The sequence below is a fragment of the Lissotriton helveticus genome, chromosome 12 (assembly GCF_964261635.1).
Source record: "Lissotriton helveticus chromosome 12, aLisHel1.1, whole genome shotgun sequence".
Taxonomy (NCBI): Eukaryota; Metazoa; Chordata; class Amphibia; order Caudata; family Salamandridae; genus Lissotriton; species Lissotriton helveticus.
In genome coordinates, this window is record NC_136073.1 from 846,089,038 (window position 1) to 846,110,137 (window position 21,100).

The following is a 21,100-nucleotide window of genomic DNA, read 5'->3' on the forward strand; positions in this document are numbered from 1 at the left end:
GTTACTGTTGAAGTGGGTCATTGATGACAAACAGCAGATGAGTTTGTTAACATAAACCGGTTAGGGAAGAACCAACTTGCACAGTAATGTTCTTTGAAACATATCAGACAACTTTGATCTTAAGACGTTTATGAAAGGCTTTCTATAGTTAAACCTCTTTGAATAGTGGTTGGTATGTCTTAGCACATTCTTATTTCTGTTAAGATGTAATTGGGAATTTATGGTTTTACTTATTTCCTTGTAAGTAATCTGATCCAAATGGAAGCTTTTATTTTCTCTTGTCTCAGTTTGTCAGTTCTTAGTGCTTGGAGGCTGTTTCTATGTTTTTTAAAGTAATCACAGGCTGTTAAATACCTAACATCTATACTTTAATTTTTCCAGCAAACTTCTCATGTGTCTAATCTTTGCAGCAATCTAAACAAGTATGTATTATTGACCATTGAAGGGAACTACTAGCGTCCTTGATTCCACCCCTTTGTTGGTTTGGTCTTGAACTCACAGTTCATGTTGCTGAACCATGCTATCTTGATTCTAAATATCTGAAGTCTTACAAAGACCTATCCCATTTGGAACTCTATGCTGCACTGAGGAGTCCTGCAGTATTGTAGGGCCATTGCCTCTGGCTTGTCCAAATAGGATGATTACATTTACTGAACATGAAATAATTTACTAATTATTCTAAAACTGATTCAGGAAGCCCACTTATATAGTAACCACAACAACTGGTGAACTCATTCATAGATTTGAATATGCAAGTTAAACTTTCAAGACCAGTTTTTTTGTGGAATGTAGAATTTAAACTATTTAAAAACCACATTCAAGCATTTGAAATATCAAAAACGTGCAAAAATGTGTTAAAGGAAAAAGGCTTCAGATGTTAGTGGCATATGTGCCACAATTTAAAGCTAGTGACAAACCATGTTTTGCAGCGTGAATCTTTCCGGATTCACTATGCTGTGCATATTCCGCAATCTGGTGGTTGGGTCCGGAATCGTAGTTTTTTTTTTTTTTGTCGTAGCCCAGGTGGGCGTCGACGTCCCACCATTTGGTGTACCTTCGGTGACGTCGGCATGCTTCCGGCGGAAGCTCCCACCCTTGGGCGCCATCTTCAGATTCTTTTTTCCGCTGTTGGGTCTTGATCGTCGCGTGAAGCTCCAGAAGTTTTGGAGGAGAAAAGGAGAAAATACAACAACTCTTCGACGGGAAAAGCCTGAGAAGATTGGGAGAAGACCATCAGAGAGGAGACGACGAAGAAAGGGAAGAACCTCGAGATCTTCGTCCTTTGGGAAATGCGCACACTGAGCGCAGGGATGTACAAGACACCCTTTAAATTCTGCAGAAACTGCCACCACAAGTTCGCGCAGAAGGACCAGCACCCGGTCTGCAACCTCTGCCTGCCAATCGACCACGAGAGCAAAGACTGCAACGCCTGCTCCGTCTTCAAGCCGAAGACACTCCGGGTTCGAGAGAAGCAGATGATAGCTCACTGCACGATGCAGGGCAAAGGCCAGGCCCCAACGCTTTACTTGGCAAGTAAAAGTATGAGTGGTTAAATGGGTGATAACCACATCTACTTTTTTCTTTTTATTCTTCCATACACAACACAAGAAACTGAATAAAATTGTACTGTCTGTGTTGTGTTATGAGTGTTTTAATGTTTTGATTGACACTTTAGTGGTCACTTTTTTGCTTTAGGTTCACTGCACCTTTCTCACAAATTTTTTGTGTATCTGGACACTATTTTCTGTTCTGAGCTTGATGGTACCGATGATGACAACAGGGCTGTCCTGGCGAGTACCAGTCAGGTCCCCGTTTGGTGGTGCGCCCGTGAGGTGCCATCTCGCTCTTGCACACTTTTTTTCGGTTTAGCACTATATATGTTGGGCACGAGATTAAGTGTGGTATGAGTGGTCTCACAACTGCATTTTATTTGTGAATGAGAATCAGGCATTTGTTGAATATAGCACTACCCTCAGGTATTTCGGCTACCCCATTTAATATTTAAGAAGGGGAGTAAGGTCTGCAAACAAAAAGCAACATACGAAATATCCTAAATAAGGGTGTAATTTTTACATGTGCTTTCATAGTCTAGGTCTTGTTGTGTAGAAGGAGAAAAAGGACCCAATAAGCCATGCTGAAACTAAGAATAGGAGGACGCCCACTAACTTGGCCACTGCCCCCCTGTCCCCCACCTCGAACCTGCTCCAGCGAAATCCCGGTGTGTCCTGCTGCCACAAACCTCAACCCCAAGGACGTGCCCTGCCTTCCAAGTCAAAGACTTTGTCTCCTGTGAGCACCTGGACACCGTTGGTTGGGCTACCCAAGGCCGTGGGACATCTGGTGCAGGGGTGTCTTTAGGAGTCTGGTTTTCTCACCAGCTCCGGTCGCGGTTGGGGGGATCCTCAAGAAAGGGGCTGCAGGCTTCGCTTGGAGATTCAAGGCAGGTCTGAGATCACTTGATCTCAGATCAGGATCGCCGGGAGACCTCCTCGTGGTGTTGGGCCACTCGAACTTAGGCCGTGGGTTTTGGGTTCAGAGTGGTGCAGCCTCATGGGTTTGGCTGGGGCCGGAGTCTCCCTAACAGTCCATACACATGCTCCCTCTCCAGCAGACACTGAAAGACCAGTGGTCGTAGTTCTCAGCCCTCTACCAGAAAATCATACACTTTCAAATGGAAGTGTTTCTATCGATGGTGTGTCCACAATGGTCCTCATCCGATTCTAGGTCAAGAACAGGTGATCCTATCTTACTTGTTACACCTAGCCAAGTCTGGCCTGCAGTTTACATCCATAAAGGTACACATTACGGCCATTACTGCCTACAGAAGGTCTCCCACACAAGTTTCTTTTTTCCAAATGCCTGTAGTCAAAGCTTTCCTAGAGGATTTAAAAAAGGTTTACCCACCGGTAAGATCACCCTATCCCTCATGGGAGCCTAATGTGGATCTCTCCAAATTAATGAGCCCCCCCTTTTGAACCCATACACAAAGCGTCTTTATAACACCTTACCTGGAAGACCGCTTTCCTAGTAGCGATCACTTCAGCTCGCAGACGCCGCGTAATCCATGCTCCTTGCGCAGTAGAACGTTATTTGGTTTTTCATTCAAACAGGGTGGTCATGAGAACACATCCTAGTTTTTGGCCTAAGACCGTTTCTGATTTTCATATCAGTCAGACCATCACTCTCCCAATGTTTTTTCCCAACCCTTCCACACCACAAGAAAGGGCTTTGCACTCATTAGATTTGAAAATGCTTCTTAAGTTTTACCTTGACAAAACCAAGGAGATCAGATATTCTGACCACTTGTTCAGTAACTATGGCTAAATGCTCACTGGTTTGGCTTCCTCCACAGCAATCTTATCTCTAGTTGGATAGTTTCTTGCATATTTCTCACTTACCAGTTAGCCAACAAAAGCCTCCCTTGTTGACCTAGAGCCCACTCTACTAGGAGTAAGGAAGTTACTGCTGCTCTGCTCAGATATGTACCCATTGCAGGGATCTGCAAGGCTGCAACTTGGCAATCACTGCATTCCTTCGCTCGCCATTATTTCCTGGACTCAGACACTCAAGCAGATGTACGGGAGGCTTCACTTACAAATCTGTTTGGTTGATAATTAGCTGCTAGAAACAGTCTTGTATTCATCCGCAGAGTAATGAGATTATTCAATGCTTATGGCTATTGGTGAACATTCCCTGGAAGAGAAGGATAAGTTACTTACCGGTACTCCTGGTTCTCTTCATCAGTCATAAGCAACCCTCCCTCCTCTGTGGACGATATTTAACACATCAGCTGTGATATGGTTTTTCCTCTGAATGCTATTGTCACTGTAAAAAAAAGACCTGACCGTCACCTGTGGGGAAACTGGTATTTAGGAGGTCTCGGAAATCTTAAGGCACAGTGTCTGTTTTCTCTGTTATGATTTTAATGTAGAATATTGGCTAACAGTGCCTTTCATTCCCTTGCCTTTTGCCTTTCAAGCAAAGACTGTTTTACACTGTAAATTTTTTATTTTCGGTATTGCAAAAATGTTCGTATATAGTTCATTTTAATTGAAAGATTCAATGCAATGTAAGCATTTTTAGCCTCTATTTCTTTGTTGTGTGTGTATGTATATGTAGTTTGTTTGTAGGATAGGATACTACATCGTTTTTTGAGATTTAAACATACATACATACATACATACATATTGTATTTTATTGCTGCTCCGGGGGCCCCTGCGCGTGGGCAGCACTATTCTGTGCTTATGACTTTGAGTATTCCCCTGGAAGGCAACTAGGATTACAGGTAAGAAGCTTATCCATCTTTCCCAGTGGAAAGAAAGAACTGCAAACAAGTCTGTACTTTGCATTGTCGTCCACGACTACTGCCTGGAGTTCATACCATACCACCCAATATTCCAGCACACCATCAGCCAAAAGTATCAAAGGGTGCTGTGAGAGGAAGTGAAGGAATTCCTTCAAAAGGGATAGAGCGTTTTCCATCACAACAGCATGGAAAAGATGTTTACTCATGGTGCTTTCTCATTGCAGACAAAAAAGGTACACTGAGGCAGATACTCTTATCTCTGGCCAATAACCCATCCATTCATCCAACTCTGAGCACTTCAAGGTGACGTCTCCAAGATTTCATTCTGCTTCTTTTTGGTTTGGACTACTTTACAACCCTATATTGCAAGGATACCTAATCTACATCTCAATCCACCCTATCTACACCATTATCCCAGGTTCATGATAAGAGGCAAATAACACCAATTCAAAGTACTACCATTTGAGCTCACAACAGCCCAGTGGATGTTTACCAAAAGTTAGGCAGTGGCTGCAATGCACCTTTGCTGCAATTTGATTCGTGTCTTTCCATATCTGGATGACTGGCTGACAAGGAGCAAAAGTCGACATCAATTTCTTACTCAGTCTGAACAAGCAGTGTCCCTTCTCCACTGATTAGACTTCACAGTCAATGCCAAAAAGTCATACCTCTCTCCCTTCCTGGAAACCCTACTGAACACAGTAATGGGTAAGCCTACTCCAAAAACAAAAGACTGACATTGCAAAGGCAGCTTCCTCTTTATCAGACGTTGCATCCTGTGACAGTGAAGATGATCCTGAGACGCTTAGTAATGGAGTCTTGTATTGCAGTAGGTGCAAATGCCTACTCATGTGCACAGTAAAAGATGGTCTGGACAGGCAATGTGGTCACAAGTGACTGGGCATTTTTGAGGATCTAGTGTTGGAGGAGCCCAGAGCTCAGCACAAACTCCGGAGGTGGAACAGAAAGCAGGTGTTGCTGGGCAGGTCTCTTCTCAACCAGCACTTGCAATTGACCATCACCATGGGTGGGTGAGTGCATTTTGACCACGTATCAGTCCAGGTAAAATGATCTGAGCAACAGTTTTCACTACAATCTCTTGGAATGAACGGTGGTTCAGTAAGCTCTTCAATCAGTTAACCAACTTTGCAGAACTACTCTGCAGCCACACGAATGTGAGATCAATGCTTGGGTACTTCAACGATACGTTAACCTCTGGGGGAAGCCAGATAGTCGACCTGTTCACTACTTGTGAGGATGCAGAATGCAATAGTTCAGAGGTAAGGCAACATTTGATCAAACTGCTAGGGCTTTTTACAAACCCCTTTCATGTACTACCACTGATGATGTCTGTAGTAAGGAAGATAGAGCAAGAGCCCACAAGTTTCATCCTCGTAGTTCCCACCTGGGCAAGACAGCCATGATACTCCTTAATTCTGGGGTTGTCCATACATCTCCAAGTAACATCTATGCACAAACTTACTCCTACAACAGAGTCCGCTACAAAGCATTGAAACCTGGGATTTTGCGTCTGAAGCATAGGGTTTGCTGTCTTTAAGTTTCCAGGAGTGTCCATGCAAATACTTGAGGAGGCATAAAGTCCCTTATGAGAGCTTGTTATGCAGCCAAATGGAAAAGTTTTGTCATCTAGTGTACTAGTCTTCACAAGCAGCCTTTGGAAAGATAGAAAAATATTTTGGCGCAAGAAATTGTACTCTATTAATTATACCTTCAGAAGGCAGTATTAGTGTACATTTCTATAAGGACTTTCTGGAACAGTTTAAAAGAGTAATCCTACCCTAGTATGCCAGCCAACAGTACCCTTATAGAACTTCAGCATTATTCTTACCTGGTTCATGGTGCTGTAATTTGAGCTGTTACTTTCATGGATAGTTTCCTTCACAATCCAGTTCCTTTCAAATGGTAAGGAACTGCAACCTTTAACAAAAGAGGAGCCATTTATGCAAGTGCACAGTTAGGGTCATCCTTAGAATAAACCCTTATGTTCGAGGCATATGAGCTGCAGATTACACACTGTTGCATAGATCGCCATCTAGTGGTGGGGCCCGATGTTTGCACTTGTTTTTTCCCTGAAAAGTCTTTGGAAGTCATGAGATAGGGGACTCCTCCTTTGGAACATATTGCGCATCGGCATCGGCTCCATCCTTAGATTGTTTTTGTCCGCCATCGGTCTCGGTTGTGTTTCCTGCGCTCCGGTTTGGAATCGATTCTACTTTCGGCACGCAATCATTCACCCGTTTCAACGGTATTGTCTCGTACGCGTTCCACAATCTACGCGATTTTCAACAACTTCGAAGTCTTTGATTCCGGTCATCGACGAAGGCCTTCTGGCCTACCTTGGACTTATCTTCTGGCTCATGGAAAGGACACCATTCAAGAAGTGTCCTCGATGTGGGTCGGAGTTTCCCCATACCGATCTCCAAGAGGTGTGCAATCTTTGCTTCTCACCGGATCACGAGGCCAGAGACTGTGCAGCTTGTGCCTCCTTCTGCTCCAAAAAGACCATTCAGGACCGACGAGCTCGAAGGACCATGGCTCGCTTGTCATCTTCGATCCCCGACAACATCTTCCAAGATAGCGTCGACGTGCCAGAAAAAGGAGGGGGTCGAACAAGGCATAGTCATCGGCTCCGAAGCCGAGGACATCACTCCGGCACAGCGGGTCGTAAGTACACATGTCGACCGACCCTTCCTCGACCCCATAGAAAAAGGCTTCGGTCACACCTTCGGGCCCAGGTGCACACCGAGAGACTGCGTCCCATGCTCGACCTTCGGGCCCGGTAAAGAAGCCTATTAAGCCTCCAGGTGACTCAGGCTTTTGTCAGCCTACCCCCGGTACCGACACACACCTACCAGCACCGAAAAAGAAACCATACTCTTCCTAATCCATGCAGACCGCAGCTTCGACATCCAAGCACTCAGCGCCGAAGACTGGCACAGACTCCTCGACACCGAGAACACACTCGGAGCCGACCAAAAAACTACCACCAAAGGGCCCGACTCCCATGCCTCGGAGCCAAAAAAGGCCTTGGAACCGAGAAAACAACACGTTCCATTCCAAAGACATTGCAAAAGACACTGCAAAAGGTCACGGTTAGAAGCCAAAAGAACCTAGAACTGCTGCCAAGCCGGTGCGGAAAAAGCCTACGGAACAGAAGACCTCGGCACCGAAGGATCTACCTTCTACAGAAGAACTATTTTGACCAGATCCTACCCAAAAAACTCATGTGAAGGATCCCAAAACTGGTCACTTAACTCTTAGCTCCAAGAAATGACCACTAGATGCGCCTGCACTGGCTCCTCCTCCTAAAAAGAGACATTACAACCTCTCCATAAAGGATCCCTTCTCCTCCTCCACCACCACATCACGCTCCTACACCATCCCCATCTCCAGTAGAAGATGATGATGATATGGATAACATCTCTGATGATCAAGGGGGAGGTATGGACAATGAACCACTAGGGGATCTTGGTCCTCCTGACTCCCCTGACCCTTGGGATGATTATAGTACCCCAGATGTCCCCAACGTTCCACAGGATGACACATACCCCTCCAGGCCTCTCCCCCCCCCCCCCCCCCCCCGAGGACATTATGGGCTTTAACCAACTCATCCATAGAGCTTCCCAATACCATGGGGTTGACCTACACATAGACCCCGTAGAGGAAGATTTTCTCATGGACACTTTTGACACCACACAAAGGTCCACCTCAATTCTACTCATGCTTAAGGGGGTCATCAAGCATGCACCAGAGGTATTTAACGATCCTGTCAGGGCTCGAGTCCTTAACCCCCGGATCGAGAAAAAGTATAAGGCTGCTCCTACAGACCCAGTCTACATTACAGGCCCTGCACCACTATACTCCCTTGTAGTCTCCAATGTGCTAAAAAGGGACAATTCCCAAACATCAGGTAAAGCCCCTCCCCCCACCCCCACCAGATAAGGAGTTTAAACTCCTAGACGCCTCTGGCAAACAAACTGCTTTACAGGCAGCAAACATATGGCGCATTGCCAATACTCAGGCAATGTTAGCAAGGTACGACAGGGCACATTATGATGAGCTGGAATTCATAATGCAGCATCTCCCAGTCAAGTATAAAAATAGGGCCAATGAACTCCTACAAGAAAGTAAAACTATCACCAATACCTCCATCCGTTGTACCCTAGATGCTTCAGATACTGCTTCAAGGGCAATTAACACCAGTGTCCTTTTGCGTAGGCATGCCTGGCTACGCATTTCAGGTTTCAAACCTGAAGTCCAGAGTTCCATTCTCAATCAACCATTCGACGAGGAACACCTATTTGGCCCTAATGTGGACGTATCCTTTGAAAAAATGAGGGAGGATACCGACCCAGCTAAATCTATGGGAGCCTTGCAGTCGCTCATCATACAGAAGCACCACCAGAGGCTACTCCTCAGATAGCCCCTGAACTTCTTACAAAACCCCTACCCAATCCACCTTCACTAGAGTCTACCAAAGAGGTGGTTACAGGAGTAACAACAACAAAGGCAGAGGCAAAACTAACTCCTCCCGTTCTGCCTCCACCCCTACCCAATGACTTCCCTCTACTTCCCCCACACCATTCCACTCCAGTCGGGGGAAGACTGGAACAATTCCTTCCTATCTGGACCAACATCACATCAGACAGGTGGGTGCGAGAAATAATTCAATCTGGTTACTGTCTCGAACTAACATCTACCCCCCCCCCCAAACATACCACCCAAACAGCGTCCAATGTCACAAGAACATTTGTTACTGCTAAAGCAGGAGGTAATATCCCTCTTAAAAAAAGTGCAATAGAACCGGTTCCCCTGCACCAACAAAACAAGAGAGTTTACTCCCTGTACTTTCTTATCCCAAAAAAGGACAGCTCTCTAAGGCCTATTTTAGACCTCAGACACCTAAACCTATACATCCAATCAGACCACTACCACATGGTCACACTCCAGCAGGTCCTTCCTCTTCTTTCACAAAACGACTTCCTTGATAACCTAGATCTCAAGGACGCCTATTTCCACATTCCCATTCACACCGCTCACAGGAAGTATCTCAGATTTGTAGTGGACGGTCAGCACTATCAATTCAAAGTACTCCCATTCGGAGTCACAACAGCACCACAAGTGTTTACCAAGTGCCTAGCGGTGGTGGCAGCTCACTTAAGAATACCGCACATTCACGTCTTCCCATATCTCGACGACTGGCTCATAAAAACCAGCTCACACAGCTGGTGTGTACAACACACTCACGCCACTATCCAATTACTCCACAACCTGGGGTTCACAGTAAACCATACCAAGTCCCATCTGCAACCGTCGCAAATACAACAATACCTCGGTGCCACAGTAAACACCTCAAAAGCGCTAACTTGTCTTTCTCCTATCAGAATAGCAAACATGCAAGCTCTTCTAACAAAATTTCAACCGGAACACTCTCTTCCAGCTCGAGTGTTCATGCAACTCATAGGCATGATTGCCTCTTGCATATTCATAGTGCCTCATGCAAGACTTCACAGATGCGTCCCCTTCAAGAGTGCTTAGCACGCCAATGGAACCAGGCTCAAGGTCAGTTAACAGATCTAGTGTTGGTGGACGGTCGTACTCACCGCTCTCTGCAGTGGTGGAACACCCAAAAACTTTTCCAAAGGGCGACCGTTCCTAGAGCCAGTTCCTCAGATAGACATGACAGCAGACGCATCGCTCTCCGGCTGGGGAGCTCACCTACTGCAACACACCATGCAGGGCAGGTGGACACCACAACAAAAGCTACTCCACATCAACCACCTGGAGTTACATATTCCTAGCCTTAAAAGCATTCCAAAAGCAAATATCAGGCAAGACTGTCTTAGTCCGCACGCACAACATGACAGCCATGTACTACATACAGAAACAAGATGGGACACACTCTCTGCAAACCTCAGCTAGCACAGAACGTATGGAGGTGGGCTATACCTCAGAACATCTTCCTTTTAGCCCAACATGTTCCAGGGGTACAAAACACCATAGCCGATCTGTTAAACTGTCAGACACAACAGATCCACGAGTGGGAACTTCATCCACAAGTTCTTCAACCTTTCTTTCAGATGTGGGGACAACCTCAGATAGACCTCTTCGCCACCCACGAAAATGCCAAATGCCCAAGCTTCGCCGCCAGATATCCACACCCACTGTCCAAAGGCAATGCGATATGGATGAATTGGTCAGGCAGATTTGCGTACACTTTTCCACCTCTTCCACTCATTCCACTAGTGGTGCGCAAACTACAGCAACATTCCCTAACTCTCATTCTAGTTGCTCCAACTTGGACCAGACAACCGTGGCACACCACATTTCTACAACTTTCCGTAGTACCGCACCAAAAACTATACCTAGCTCCACGCCTCTTAACCCAGAACCATGGAGAGATCAGACACCCGGGCACAGCTCAGCTCAACCCTGCGATTTGGCTCCTGAGGTCCTAGAATTCGGTTACCTTAACCTTCCCCTGACTGTATGAACGTCATTAAAGAAGCTAGGCGTCCCACCTCTAGGGCATGCTATGCAGCCAAGTGGAATCGTTTTGTAATATATTGTCATAACAACATCAATCCCCTAGGTGTGTCTATGCGACACATCATAGGCTACTTACTACACCTCTAAAGATTTAACTTAGCCTACACGCCTAGTAGACTGCATCTTGCTGCCATGGCAGCATATCTACAAAATAAACAGCATCTATCACTTTTCAGAGTACCTGCCTTAAAAGCCTTTATGGAAGGCCTCAAAAGATCAATCCCTCCCAGAGCACCACCTTCACCTATGTGGAATTTAAACATTGTTCTCACACGGCTAATGGGACCTCCCTTTGAACCTTTACATAAAAGTGAGCTACAATTCTTAACATGGAAAGTCGCTTTCCTAGTAGCTATTACTTCTCTACGAAGTTAGTGAACTACAAGCACTAACCATTCAGGAACCTTTTCTGCAGATGCATCATAGTAAAGTTGTTCTCCGATCTAATCCTAAATTCCTTCCTAAAGTTATTTCTCCCTGCCATCTTAATCTGTGGAACTGCCCGTATACCTTAGATGTCAAAAGATCATTGCATTACTACATTGAGAGAACACAACCCTTTTGTAAAACCAAACAACTTTGTGTGTCTTTCTCACCACCACACAAAGGTAACCCCATATCAAAATCTGGCATAGCTAGGTGGATTGTCAAATGCAAACAGATTTGCTACCACAAAGCTAAACATACGTTATCTGTTCCTCCTAAAGCCCATTCTACAAGAAAGATAGGGGCTTCAATCACATTTTTAGGGAACATTCCCTTGGATGATATCTGCAAAGCAGCTACATGGTCTACACCGCAGACATTCACAAAACACTATTGTGTAAATGTGCAAACTAAACAACAAGCTACTGTGGGCCAGGCTGTACTCAAAACACTATTTCAAACTACTACAACGGATACTGGTGGTCGCCGCTAGGAGGGGGCAGTGCTGTATAATCTATGCAACAGTGTGTACTCTGCAGCTCATATGCCTTGAACGGAAAATGCTACTTACCAGTATGCATCTGTTATTGGCATGTAGAGCTGCAGAGTTACACACGCCCACCCGCCTCCTCGGCTACCTTTATCTGTTCCAGTATTATCTTAATTCGATACAGCTTACATGGGTATACTTCCTGTTTCTTACAAAGCTCCATTTCCTTGCTGGCGAAAAATAATCTATGGATGGAGCCGATGCCCATGCGCAATATGATCCAAAGGAGGAGTCACCTATCTTGTGACTGCCAAAGACTTTTCAGGACAAAAACAAGTGCAAACATCCGGGCCCAACACTAGATGGCGATCTATGCAACAGTGTGTAACTCTGCAGCTCTACATGCCAAGAACAGATGCATACTGGTAAGTAGCATTTTCCTTTATGCCTAAGATAGTCTCCCTGTTCCATGTCAATCAAACCATTGACTTGCCAATTATTTTTACCCCAACCCTAGACAGCTGCGGAAAGGACTTTACACACTTAAGATATTAAAAGAGCCCTCATGTAATGCAATGGAGGACCAACACTTATAGAAGGTCTGCACAACTCTTTGTAGCTTTTGGCAAGTTCCATTTGGGGAAACCTATTTCCAATTTGGACATTGCTAGATAGACAGTTAAAATGTATCAAAGCCTGTTAAGCCAAACTTAGATTACATGCTGTGCTTGGGGCACATTCCTTTCGCAAAAAGAAGCCTCTAAGGCATTCCTTGGCAGAAGCCCACTTACAGATATATGTAGTGATGCATCATGGCCTCCTACCCTCATTTCCCAAAACAATGTGTGGATATTCATGCCTGCCAAAGAAGCAGGTCTGGAAAAGAGCTCTAAAAACTCTGTTCTTGGCGCCTCCCGCTTGCAAGCCATTGCTTTATGGAGAAGGGCACAGCTTTTCAGTCTATGCAGAGCATGTGATTTATAGCAACGTATGCTGGAAATGGAAAATGTTACTCCGGCGTAGCAATCAGTTTGCAACTTTTAGTGCTGTGAAATCGGATGCTTTCTCCCACTTCCTTAAGCAAGCGTACAGTATGGCTTTTGAAACCGTAATTACTTTCAAGCACATGGTCACACTGCACCGTATACATACACTGTCATGCTTCGCATCAGACTGCTTTATCTCAGCCATAGAGGAAAAACAAAATCTAAGCTGGAGACTGTCATGGTGCATTGTAGGTTTCGGGGGATTGGATACCCAGTCACCTTGAAACCGAAATTATATTTCTAAGAAAAACACAACTTGTGTTGCATGCACGAAACCGCGCTAAAAGCTGCAAACAGATTGTTACAGGGAAGTAAAGTTTACCATTCTCTTCAAACAGTATTGCCATTTTTGGTTTTTTTCTTGGGAATTGAATGCCTTTTATATTATTTACTTTTCCTGTAGGCTCCTCACAGTGGCCCAGAACAAGTAGTCAAGGGGCCTTATCACCAAACTATGAAGGGACACTCCATACTTTAGTAAGTATATCGGTGTGAGGTAGGATGTTTAACAAAATTGTGTACTAAATTATGTAAAATATTGGAAGCTATCACAGGATCTCTGCCATTAAAATGTTGCTGCCAGTCCACACAGTTAACATGTTTACCATATTTGGGTGTGTCTGAAGATTTGACTGTACCCGCCATCTTCTCATTTTGCTACACCTTTCAACACTGGTATGGCTCTGTAAGGATTGTATATTACGTTATACTGTATTATTGTGCTGTTTTTCTTCCATTACTTTTTATTTTCATGGCTGATTTTTACATATTTTTTTTTTCTGGTAGGAAAATAGATTCAAAATGAAAGTGGTGTTTATGAACTAGTCAATTCCACTATTTTAATTTTCCATTTTTGAATGCTCTGATAATTCTGATTCGTCTTTACTTTAAAATGGAGGCTGAGGCTGCATTCATTCAAGCCGTTTCTCTCATTTGTTCTGAATCAAATATTTGGTTTTGTTTCCAATGAATATAAAAGGTTGACAACTTTTCGCTTGTAAAACAAATAACTGGAAAAAAGATTAAGAAATTACTCTATCCTCTGCGAATTGCCTGAAGAAATCTGCTTGTGGGACATCAACAGGCCAGGGATGGAGGCTCTCTCAAGCCTCACTGGAGTGGGCATCAGCAGTGCAGGCCCTTGGATGCCTGGCAGCGACTGGGGCTGCAGGCAAGCTGGAGGCCCCACCTGTTCTTCCACCACCTAGTTGGTTTTATGACAGTCTAACACAGTGTGCTGCCCATTGGCTGCCTAGGAGCAAAGGCCCTAATATAGGGTGACGACCTAGTAGTTTGATTGGCAGCCTGGAGTCTAGCAACTCAAAATGGCAGCCATAATCCTTGAATTGAAGAGAGCTGACTTATAGGAAATGGGTTCTGCCAAGGCATTGACAGTTGATCTCATGTGTGCGCTCAATGGTTCTTGTGCTGTTGTGACTTCTATCCTGTTATTACTTGTGCCTGATGTTTGAATGATCTGTGGCCGGAGGTGCTACATATGCACAGTATTTTAAATTTCTCTGTCTGCTGGATATTTGAGTGGATTACCAATATTAGACATTAAAGGGAGACACCGCTCTAACCCCCTCCTGCACTCATTTATTGTACTGTGTGGACTGCCTGATGAAAAGCGCTTCAGCTGGGGGGCGTGGCCACAGAGGCGACCGAGTTGGCTGCCTCTGCTTGAAGCTCCGCCGGTCGGGCCCGCAAATGTTCAATTAATCATGTAACAGCCAATTTCTGAGCCCTGCATTCACTCTCCATCCTACAGCGGAACCGGGTTGCAGTTTTTGAGGCATTCGATCGAGGCTCGGAGGAGGTGTGAGGCCTGAGTACGGCGGAGGGGATCGAGAGCCGCGCTGCCTTCTCCCTGGACGTTTACATCTGCGCCTGTCTTGCAGGCGAGTCTGGCTTATGCGGGGCCGCTGCTGGTTGGTGTGCTCCTCTGCGGCGCTTCAGCTCTCCCTGGGCCCTCCGCCCTGGACATTGGTGGATGAGTCTGTCGACGGAGAGACGCATTGAATAATAACGTTGTGTGCCCATGCTCCAGGTGGCAATATAGCGTTATTTCTAGGGCGGATGCGGTTCCTGACACCGCTCCTGGGCCCGTGGCACTGCGTTATCGTGTCATACCTGGCTTTTAGCCTAGTGATAGCCTGTGCACAAACTGTGGTGTTACTTAACCCCGGCCTCAACGCTGATGCTCTTTTCTCCTACTCTGGCCAATATCGCCTCTGACACCGATTCTGACTGTCTGTGAGAAGTTGGCCTGATGTGCAGTGCTCACTATTCTAGTGATCACTATATATCAGTCCAAACAACCCTTATTGATGATTGGTTGTAAGTCAACCTTATAGACCAGCTATCCTAGTAGCATGGATACGAGCAGTCTAAGGCTAAGACTCTAGAGGGCGTGTTAAGCCAGCTGTTTTACCATCACATTACCCCTTGAACACCCAGTGAAAGGACACCACACAAGTGTTATGAAAATAAACAATGTATTTATTAGAATCACAACAACCCTGTACTCTTTATGAGGACAGGGTGCTAAGCACACAACAAAACTCTTACGAAAATACTTTTAAGTTAGCACGTTACACAAATGCCCGAGGGGCACGAAAAACCATATACGCTAAAAGTGGAATGCGAATTACTAGCAGGTAAGTAACAGTTCTAATAGGCTTTGGAATCGCTAGGACTTAACTAGGGAATCGTTAGATTACTTCTAGGAGACCTAGGGGACTCGGGTGCAGAGTGTGCACTCTCACGCGGGATGCGGGACAAAGTCTATGGAGGCTAGTAAAGGCAAAGTTAGTGTTCACGGGCGAACCCGACCTGGTAGGAAGAAAACGACAGTGGATCCTGACCCTAGGATAGTGAGGCTATGCTGGGACACCGAAGTGCCGAAGTTACCTAGCCCAGGGGCTGCAGCTGCATAGGTCTGAAAAGACGTCGGGGATCTCGTTGCCGGACCAGGAGCCTGGAAGAAGGAAGTTGCTGGCAGGCGACCAGTGAAGGAAAGTTCGTTGGATCCAAGCCTGGATCGAGGAAGAAGAAACCTGAAAGCAGAGGGGACCAAGTTCTTGAATCACTAGCCAGTGATTAAGTGGGCACCAGGATGGCACCGGGCGAAGTCACCGCAGTCAGGTGAGTGGGCGCTGCTGGGCTCTGCAGTCTCTCGGACCAGGAGGCGTTGTCGGCGACCAGGATGGAGGTGCGAGCTGTCCCACGAAGGATGAAGTCGTTGGCGTCGAAGTTACCCAGGATTGGGCAACAAGCCTTGGCTAATTCAAGCCCACGCGGTGGACTTAAAATGGCGTCTTGAGTGGACCAGGAGGGTCCAGGGTGCTCCTCTTCGGGAAGGGGGCAAGGGCCAGTCTGGACCAACCAGACCAGCAGCAGAAATGTCGTCGGGCGTCGTCAGGGAGGCCACAAGCCAACGGGCTAGTAGCCAAACAACGCGGTGAGCAGCGGAAAGCAGAAGGGCCCCACGCAGATCGTGGAGATGCTGGGGGGCTGCACTTCGGAGCTGGAGCTGCTCAGAGTCGGGGCTTCTCGGACCCCAAAGCACTCACCAGTAGATTACTCGGCGGGCTTGCTGGAAAGAAGTCGTGCAGTCTTGCAGATGGCCGGTCCCTTGAGGTCTCGTCGCACCCACGGTTCTCAGCTGGGCTGTAGAGGTGGGTAGAGGTCAGAGGTGCCAGGGAAGCCGGTTCTCGTCGAGCTGGGCAGTCGGATTCCGGAGGAAGGACTTACAGCAGACCGCAGTGTTCTTAGATGGTGCCTGCGGATGCAGGGTGACTACTCCTTAGTCACAAGGGAGAAATCTTAGGAAGAAGTCTTGAGTTCCTTTCGCAGAAAGTAGTTTCAGGATTCAAAGATGATCTGATTTGGAAGGGGGCCAGTCTCTACCTTTATCCTGTAAAAAGGGGCTGGCACGCGACTAGGTCCTGCCCTATGGGTGGGACCAGGAGGGGGGTGGTTACACCCACTTCCTTGGCGGGCTTTTCCCCAGCACAGGGTCTGGAGTGACCCTGGAACTGGTTCCAGCCAGCCTATGCACAGTGAGCACCGGGGTGCCACGTGCAGTCACCTTCCTCTAAAGCCCTGCCTACCTACAATACACAAAACCCTGTCTGGGACGGTGCTGGCACCGCCCCTGGCAGGAAACCCTTTGTCCTTATCTCCTGCTCTGGGAGGACTCCCAGCAGCAGGAGGGCAGACTTGTGTCTCGGTGGCAGCATCCATTTTGTGGATGCTAAGGCTCTGTCTGACTTTTAACCGGGTTATAGGTTACAGGCATGTCGTGTCCCTCTAGAAGGGTGGAATGCTAACCCCGTCGCCAGAATTGGCGAGGGGTTAGTATTCCAATTCGTATGACACCTTACTCGACATGTTTTGATAAAGCGATACCAGAGTTGGCACATAACCGCGAGGATTATAATGCACTTAAGAGTATATGGTATGCGATATCATGGAAACGGCTAAGGGATGGATCCCGAAAGCCGCAGACAGGCTCAGCTCATGCTAGAGCACCATCTCACACGATTCCCAGCACTCTGCCTTCAGGATTGTTAAGGCCTGCTATAGGAGTGACTGATAGGAGATCTGTGTGTCCATTTTTAGGGTTAGATATAGGTATACTATATCTAAAGCAAAGGGTGAGTACACCACCTTGCCCCAGCTGTCGTGCAGCCAGTTGTGTCAGTTTTAGTTAGTCAATCCAGGGGTGGCATAATACATGCTTCAGCCCCTGGGAGACTTCTGGGTGCACCTCAGCCCTGGGTACAGGGACTTGGAGAGGGCCCAGTGCCAATTCAGTACCTGAGTACAATTTGGATAGAGAGAACAGCTAGGCTGTGGGTCTGATTAGCAGGCCCACAGCCAGGGAAAGTCGTAAACCAGTGCAGCAAAAAGCAAAAATCTGGGTGATCATAGGATTGCAGACCCTACTCTCCTACACTGTCCGATAGTGTCTTTAGGGGAACCACCTTCCTGGCTCTACTTCTTGCTGCGTGCGCAGGGCTTTTGGCCATTGCCGTTCGTGCGTTTCTGCTGCGGCCTGCCGTCTCCCCTCACACACCATGGGGAAGAGGGATCCAAATCAACGCAAACTCAGCTTTGACAGAGCCTCCAGTGCTGCTGCAGATGTTCCCCCTGGCTCCGGCACGGGCGATGGTAGTTCTGCTGACCGGGAGGATGCCGCGTCTCTGGTGACCACCATGATGAGCGAGATGAGAGCCGGTTTCAAATCCCTGGACGGCCGATTCGACACTCTGGAGCAAAGATTGGCCGACATGGGGTCTAAGGTGCAGGCTCATGATCGACGCCTTGACATGGTGGAGTCAAGGGTCACGGACATAGAGAGCGGCGCGTCGAAATCGCTGAAAAGGCTTGAGCGAGTTGAAAAGATCCTCTAGGAGGTGGCCATTAAAAACGATTACTTGGAGGCGCGTAGCCGACGTAAGAACATCCGCATCCTTGGCATGGCAGAGACGACCTCGACTGGGCGCATGGACACCTTCGTGGAAAAGTTACTCGTGGAGCTATTCGGCAGAGAAGTCTTCACACAAGGGTTCGTAGTGGAGCGAGCTCATAGATCTTTGGGCCCCCGTCCTCGACCTGGCCTGCGCCACGCCCCATCATCGCAAGGCTTATGAACTTCCGAGACCGTGATGCTGCTCTGCAGGCGGCGCGCGAGAGGGGAGAGGTTCAATGGTAGGGCAGTATCCTGTCCATTTTTCCCCAGATTTCACCCACATGGTGCAGGAGGCGAGACGCAAATACAACGGCATCAAGGCTGCGCTGAGAAACCTTGGCCTCAAGTATGGTATGTTATACCCAGCGCGTTTAAAAGTTGACGTGGCCGGCAGATTTCACATCTTCGAAACTCCCACGGAGGTGCAAGAGTTTTGCCAGAACTATAAGAATCAAGGGTCGGGTGCGTTTATCGCTTCTGGCTCGCTTTCTCCAGTGCACAACGATTCATAGGCCAGTGCAGATCTGTTCACGGACCCGGGGATTGGCTGATCACCTATTGCTGCAATTTTTTGCTTTTCTTATCATTTTTGCTGGGCTACATGGTTTTGTAAACTTCCAGTGTTCATTCGAAATCTGGTGTAATAGTTTGCCTGACCGTCTAGGCGTTGCTGCCCCCATGGCGGATGCCTTTGTATGTTTGCCTTAAGTGGTGATGTTCGGAATTGGTTATTGTTCACTCATGCTGTCAATGCCATATATTTTTCGATGTTACGTCACAGGGTTTTATCGGGTTTGCCTCTTAGGGGTTGACGAGAGGTTGGGTGGTGGGTGACAGGTGGGTTTTGTTTTGTTATTTCACATTGAGGATGGTTACATTGCTTCTAATGCATATAGATTGAGTTGGGACGGCATGCAATTCAAATTATTACGGATATCAATTCTTGTATGGCCAAGTTAGGCCTTCAGCCCGGGGCTTCCTGCTTTCTTTACTTTCATGGAATGTTCGTGGATTAAACAACACTAAAAAATGCAAACTTGTCGTTAATTATATCAACAGGCACTATCGATATCGCTTTTTTACAGGAAACGCATTTGTCCTCCTCAGACTCCTCTCGGTGGCCAGTGGTTGGGGCACACACCGGTTCTTTTCTAACTACAGCAGATATTCAAGAGGGGTTGCCATATTGATACACAATTGGGTCCCATTTGCTTTATCGCACACCATGACCGACACGGATGGACGCTACCTGATAGTCACTGGAACACTGATGGGACACAAACTCACGTTAGTGGGGATCTATGGGCCCAACGTTGACTCCCCGTCCTTTTTCCAAGACCTGCAAGTGCTCCTATTAACGCTAGAACCGGGCCTATTAGTTATGGGAGGCAACTTTAATTTATTGATGAATCCCATCAGGGACAGCACGTCCTCTTTTCCTGATACCAAACCTAGATCACGCCCGGTCCTGATTGACATATGCACGCACTTCTCCCTACTTGACATCGAGGAGAGACTACATCCGCATCTCCCTGACTATAACCATCATTCTGGGTTTCACAATACATGGACCAGAATTGACTACTGGCTTGTTTCTCCTGGGGTGGCTGGTTGGGTGGATGATCTGCTCATGCTCCCCCGCACGCTGTCAGACCACTCCCCAATAGTGCTTAACCCCTTCCATGCTCATGACGAGCTCCGCTCGTCATGCAGTACACTGCTTGTGTGCTCATGACGAGCTGAGCTCGTCATGAACAATGGGATTAAAAGAAGTTCAGCACTAGGGGTGAATTGCCTTAGCATTGATAGTGTTAAATTAAAAGTTCCCAGATTGGGAGGGTATGAACGACAGTGGCAGTTTCCTGGGAGGGCATTATCGGACCCAGTCTTTACTGAGGAAGTCAGGCTAGCCGTAGAGGAATATTTCGATCTCAACACGGGGATGGTGGACTCTTGGGCGGTTCTTTGGGAAGGTTTCAAAGCGTATATTCGCGGTGTTTGTGTTGCGAAACATGTTGGCGTGCTGAGGGACATGCGCACCTCGCTGTTCCGAGTTGAAAAGGATATTACCACACTAGATAGGGAACTATTACTTAACCCCTCGAGTAAGAAAGAAGCCAGATGTTTGTCCTTGATGGTTCAGTTTAGAGATGAGGCAGACAGGGAGCTGAAGTTACTTACCAAACAATTTGCTGCACGACAGTACGGGGAGGCCGACTGACCCGGTCGATTATTGGCGCAGCTGCTCTGCCCCACGTACAATACGTCATACATCACTGAACTTGAGGGCCCGCTTGTGTGCTGGGATATTAGGCAGGGAGGTGAGAGAAATAATGAAGTTAGAAGGGTAGAAATAAAGAAGTTAGAAGCGGGAAATAATATAGAAATAACTGACATAGGAATGTTATGTTTTCTTAATAGAATTTTAAAGGGCACGAATGCCCTAAAAGGGAGTCTTGGCGCTAGCTGAAGGAGGATAAAAGATTTCCAGGACAAATTAAGTGCAAGTAAAGTGCCAGGTTTTAAGTTCTTTCCTGAAAGCCAGGAGGTTAGGTTGGGATTTAATGTGAAATGAGAGGGTGCTCCACGCCTTTGCGGCTCCTGGAACAAAGCCTCTACCCCCCTCAATTCGTAAGTTTGTAAGATGGGACAATTGTGAGTTTGGCAGCAGAGGACCTGAGGGAGCTGGGGGGGGGGGGGGGGGGTGAACCACCAAAAGTATTTGCTCAAAAAGTCTGCATGTAGTGTTTTTAAGACTGTGCACAAAACTTTAAAGCGTATCC

The 21,100-nt window shown here is 46.9% G+C and overlaps 1 protein-coding gene across 6 annotated transcripts in view; it reads left to right on the top strand.

Moving 5' to 3' along the window:
• Positions 1–21,100, top strand: part of TCF3 (transcription factor 3) — a 620,473-nt gene that overhangs the window by 439,361 nt on the left and 160,012 nt on the right. For all 6 annotated transcript variants that reach the window (XM_078670855.1, XM_078670856.1, XM_078670859.1 and 3 more), the window contains exon 14: positions 13,242–13,315. In XM_078670855.1, the coding sequence (XP_078526981.1) occupies positions 13,242–13,315 (74 nt within the window). The remainder of the gene's footprint in view (positions 1–13,241; positions 13,316–21,100) is intronic.